At 38.7% G+C, this 5,930-nt stretch overlaps 1 protein-coding gene across 1 annotated transcript in view; it reads left to right on the top strand.

Moving 5' to 3' along the window:
• The first annotated feature begins 2,698 nt into the window (after window positions 1-2,698).
• Window positions 2,699-5,930, top strand: part of LOC107719215 (mitoferrin-2-like) — a 14,343-nt gene continuing 11,111 nt past the window's right edge. The window contains exon 1 of the mRNA XM_016526588.1: window positions 2,699-3,218. Coding sequence (XP_016382074.1) covers window positions 2,853-3,218 — 366 coding nt within the window. The 5' untranslated portion in view covers window positions 2,699-2,852. The remainder of the gene's footprint in view (window positions 3,219-5,930) is intronic.

The raw sequence follows: 5,930 nt of genomic DNA, 5'->3' as shown, positions 1-5,930 counted from the left end.
AAAGAATATCTCTTTGGATTTGAGACTTTAGTCTTTGCAACTTTACAGATCTTCTTTATGCACCAAGAGCTTGTAACACTCCAAAGAGAAAGGAAAACTTGAAATCGCATCATATGACCCCTTTAAACCGCATAAACACATTTCATTACACCAAATACACAAAATAATGTTCTTTTTAGCAACATCATATGACCCCTTTAAATTATTCACTTTTTTTAACGTGGCTGACACTCCCTCTGAGTTGAAATAAACCAATATCCCGGAGTAATTAATTTACTTAAACAGTACACTGACTGAACTGCTGTTAAGAGAGAACTGGGCTGCATATTTAGACAGACTTAAAGAAGTTCCAGATCTATACTTGTGCTCTTATTATTTCAGTTATTTTGCCTTTAATGTAAATAAACATGTGCAAACAATATACTTGCTCTTGTGAATTTATTTTGATGTTAATTACATTGTGCAAGCTGTCTCTTTAATACGTGTGGTTTATATACATGTTGCTGCTGATTGGGCTGACATTTTTGACACCGAACCCACCCACCCAACAAGAGAAAACGTATCTCAAACCCTGTTGCACACCGTTTCCTGGAAACATGTTGTTCAACCCAAAACGTTGCGCACCGGTTTGAGCTTGAACGTGCCCCTGATGATGAACACAAGCAGAGCAGCGTGTGCAGCGCGCCGGGTACTAATGAACATACACGCCCACTGCTGGAGCGGTTCTCGTTCTCGAGTCAAGAACCGGTTGCATCGGTTTTCGGATCACCAGTATACTGAACCGAGAACCGTTTCTTTCGGACACGTCAGATTTGAGAACTGATGAGCTGATGATATTGCGCATGCGTGATTCAGCGTGAAGCTACCGAACAGATTGCCTACTAGACTGACACAGCACGTCTGAACCGAACTGGTTCTTTTGGACAACTTGATGCTGTGCTAATGTTATGAGAGCGGGTAAACCGAGGACTTGAATGAAGGGCAATCTGGCGAAACGTACGTTTATTTAATAACAAATAAATCGCAATGTATAGTAAGTGAATTATGGTTTCTTCGCTGATGACAACTAATTTACTATATATCTTCAAGACTTAAATCCTCGTATGCACATCAATGCCTGTTACTGTATTTGGGTGCTTAGTTGCAAAACTTAATTGTAAACTTTTCAGATCATGATTATGATGTTTTAACTGGCTGAAGTTATGATACTGACTTTATATATTTGAAATGTGTATTTTCATCCTGGCCCGGGACGACAGACTTGATATCATTACGTCATCGCGATTGACGTCATTACGTTTGGGCGTAAAAGAACCGATGAACCGTTTTTTTTAACCGGTTCATTGAAACGAACTGTCCGAAAGAACCGGTTCGCGGAAAAGAACCGGACTTCCCATCACTACCCGTCTGAACAATGAATCAGACTGAATCAGTGCAAGCAGTTATAAAGAAAATCGATGAAGAACCGATTAAGGATCTGAAAAAAAGTAATTTTAATTAACTTGTTTTATGAATATGTTTATGCAGATTATATTTTATTAAAACATGCAAAAAACTGTTTAGTCAAGAGGTGTAGGCTAAATAAATTTTGGTGATGTTTATTATAAATGCAAATTATCTTAAATTAAATGAATTAACAAGAGAAACATTTTCAGGTATTCTATACATCGTTTCTCCATTTTGTGTATATGGTACACAATATGGTACTTTACATACATAATTAACAAATTAATCATCAAATTTTGTTCCAAATAGCAGGAAATATGCCAAGCCAGGAGGTCAAGGACCACGTGATGATGAAGTATTTCAAGGCGTGAAAGACCGGGGCTGCATTCAGCCCCGACAAAACGGTGCAAAACGTTTTTTAAACGGAAACGGTGGTGCGTTGAACACACTGTTCTGATGACGCAAGAGTTGCAACTATGGCAGCTGAGAAGGCCATTCTTTGTGTTCTTTTTGAAGAATTTTCGGAGCCTGATGAAATCGGTATAAATACGTGTTTAATACTGCAAAATACGCTCGATGGTACAGTCATTGCCCTTGCCCTCCAGAATAAAAGAGAACATACCAATCGAGTGAAGGGATTTGTGGAAACTGTGGTTCCTAATATTGTGATCCAACATTTGCCTCGCATTGCATTTCAGGATGAAAAGACAAACATTTCAGGTGAAGGATAATCCACTTCTTACCTCCGAGACTGTGTTATGATCTATATGACCTTATTAGGGGGGAAGTCGTGGCCTAATGGTTAGAAAGTCGGACTCATAACCCAAAGGTTGTGGGTTCGACCCACCAAACAAGAGAAAACGTATCTCAAACCCCGTTGCACACCGTTTCCAGGAAACATGTCGTTCAAACCGGAAACCGTAGCAAAACTTTGCGCACCGGTTTGAGCTTGAACTTGCCCCCCGCTGAATTGTTTTGGAACGATTCTTTGACACAAACTGTCCAAAAGAGCCGATTCGCGAAAATGAGTCGGGTTTCCCTCTCTCTAGCCTCATTTCCTTCAACTCCAACATGTGCTGGAACCCAAATAAATGAAATAAAAATGCCCTGATTTTTCATTCTATATATATACTGCAGTATTTCAAGTATGACATCTTGTCTGCACTCTAGCAGCGTTATGTCACCGTATCCATTAAAAAACAACTGCGCGCGTTCTGATTTGAATGACAACGGCTTCCTCCAATCAAAGCGCAGGACAGAGCGAGAGGGCGTTTCCGTTTCCCCTTGCGGCCTGTTCTGTCTGTCACCTCCTGCTGCGCGGTTCTAGCTGTACGGGACGCGTCCTGTCCCCGGTGCGCAGGCGGGAGAGGCCCGAGCTGAACGCGTAAACATCGGGCGTGGGACGCATGATTTTAAAGGACTGGGTGCTGCAAATGGAAGCGGATAGTTTTGTGCGCAGGCGGCGGATGACAGCGGACACATCGGGCGGCGATGCCGCGGTGGCCGGAGCTTCCGCGGGAGCGAAGATACACTGGCTCGGCGGCAGGTTCTGGGGTGTTTCCGAGAGTCTCGTCGGCATTTTGACACCTCGGATAGCAGGAGAAACGGAGCTTCATGTTGGACATTTCTATGGTTCCCAGGAGGCCAATGATTTGTCGGAACCGGACTATGAGGGTTTGCCCCAGGGTGCCTCCACCAGCACGCACATGTTGGCAGGAGCAGTGGCAGGAATCATGGAGCATTGCCTGATGTTCCCTGTTGATTGTGTGAAGGTAAATAACGCAGTTGCAAAACATCAAGAGTTTTATAAAGAATTGAAGTAGAGTTAATGTGACCAGCAGGCCCTTGAAAGATCCGACAAGCTGGGAATGTCGAGTTAGTTCCCCTGTGTGGTTTCCAGACTATTTATTTTATAGTCTAACGTTACAGACAATATAGTTTCCCTCTGCTTCTTCTCAGATTTTAGTTGTTTACATATAGAATTAACTGTTGCACTTCATATTCATTGCAGTTGGTAATGTTAAGAATTATGTGTAGTCATGTAATCTCTCCAACGTTTAATTCTGTCTGGACCAATCTAGTAATAACTAACATAAGTCCCAAGCATGTAATTCCACCAGCACCTGCTTGCTTTTTGTTGTTGGTGGATTGTTATGAAGGTAGAATGACGTCAAAAAGATTTGCATACGCAGGGTAAGCAAATAATTTTTTCTTGCGCTTGAAACACGATTTACACCGTTACAAAGCTTCTCTTGCGCATGCAAATTTAATTTACGCTTACAGTCTTATGTACACTTCCACAAATATTACCCTGCGTATGCAAATCTTTTTGACGTCATTCTACCTTCATAGATTGTATCCTGTGTTTGTAGTACCTGTCTGTCTGCGAGGTGTCATTATGGAACATGAACATGAGAATGAGGTAGTGATGTCCGGTTCGCGAACGAATCGTTCGATTTAACCCTGACTTTATATATTTGAATGTGTATTTTCATCCTGGCCCGGGACGATAGACTTGATATCATTACGTCATCGCGAATGACGTCATTACGTTAGGGCGTAAAAGAACCGATGAACCGGTTTTTTGAACCGGTTCATTGAAACGAACTGTCCGAAAGAACCGGTTCGCGGAAAAGAACCGGACTTCCCATCACTAGAATGAGGTAGGAAGGTCACACGTGGTTTCTGCGCTCCTAAACCACATGACCTTGTTGACGCTGCTTTGGGATACTGCGCATGCGCATTGAGTCTGTAGTTCAAATGCAGTCTACTGAGAATTAGGTTTTGTCTTTTAAGTCGTAGGTTAACATAGAGGCAATACACTAACTGAAAGGGTATTATGTTTTTTTGACATACACCATAGCACATCTGTGATATGCTACTAGTTGTTTAACTGCTAGACAGATACTCCGACTGCATACTTCTCACTAGTGTTTCCCTAAACAGGACACTTCACTTCATGTGTCATTCAAACCGCTTTGCATTAGAAGTGTTTGCTGTGGATGCACTGATCAAGATGCCATTGGCAAACTGTAAGGAAGTATTACTTTGAGTGCTCAGCTGCTCTTGTCAGGATGAAGTGAAGGGATCTTTAGAAACAAAGACACTTGTTTTATGTCTTTTACAGCTGTTCTCTCTCAAATGGGCCAGTCCAGACTGTGATCCTAGAACACACTGATCTCTTTTGTTCATTTTAACAGTTTTTTTATTACACCTTAAATATTTGCTATAAAAATAGTATTAGCCTATATATAAGAATGTTTCCCTCAACTTTTCATATTTTTAGAGTGCCACACATTTGACTAAAATGTAAATTTTGATTTGCTTCTGCATTGAAATGATTTTTTTACTGACTCATATCCCACCTCTTCATCTACATGAAGACACTACACTTTTTAGTCCGTTTTTAATGTATCAAATCAAGTTCAGCCCACATTTATTCATGTTGAATATCTTGTTTCATTTGGAAATATGTTAGTAATAAAACTGGTTGGAAGTATTTAATGTTGACTTTTAGATTTTTGCAGTCTGTCACTTTGCAAAATATGCAAGTTCCGTACTGAGGTTGATTCACAGCAGTATGAGTGATGAGGAAAGGTAAAGCTAACAGTAGATTCTGTTTTAGGGCTGCAACAAACAATTATTTTGCTAATCGTTTAATCTAACAATTATTACAATGATTAATCGACTAATCAATGATTTCACAGATTAACAAGTAGGCTTTGTTCTATTATTCAGCTTTTACAATTAGTTAAAATATTGAGTTTCACATATACTAACTTATAAATAAACAAGATAGGCTAATCTTAAACTTTTGAAAATGTCAAACAGTTATATTGCAAACTATCACTTTAATGTAATAATATGATTACATTCACTAATAAAAAGATTTTATCATTAGCTGGCTCACTGGAGAACCTGCTTAATAACAGAAAATCAAGTTGTAATTTTAACTGAAAGCGACGCTGATTCTGTTTTTTTAATGTTAAATAAATACTGTAAAGCTGCTTGCTTTAAATCAAACTATTGTATAAAGCGCTATATATAAATAAGTGTGACGTGACTGGAGTGCCGATTGCGAAGCTGGTGCAAACTTATCCACATCGTTATGATTAGATACTAGGGCTGGGTGATATAGCTAAAAAATATATCAACGATATATGTTTCATATCGTTCGGTATCGATAATTATTGACATTTTTTATAACCTTTTTTAAAACAGAGCAATAGAAAAAATAAATTTAATTTAACCACTGTATTTTTAATTTTTTAATTAAAGAACCGTTTTATTTACCCACTTTATTAAGACAAACAACAATATATATATATATATATATATATATATATATATATTGTTGTTTGTCTTAATAAAGTGGGTAAATAAAACGGTTCTTTAATTAAAAAATTAAAAATACAGTGGTTAAATTAAATTTATTTTTTCTATTGCTCTGTTTTAAAAAAGGTTATAAAAAATGTCAATAATGA

Source organism: Sinocyclocheilus rhinocerous, unplaced genomic scaffold, assembly GCF_001515625.1.
Source record: "Sinocyclocheilus rhinocerous isolate Xijiao unplaced genomic scaffold, SAMN03320098_v1.1 scaffold513, whole genome shotgun sequence".
Classification (NCBI taxonomy): Eukaryota; Metazoa; Chordata; class Actinopteri; order Cypriniformes; family Cyprinidae; genus Sinocyclocheilus; species Sinocyclocheilus rhinocerous.
The sequence above is the reverse complement of the archived record's forward strand: the minus strand, read 5'-3'. Positions and strand labels throughout refer to the sequence as shown.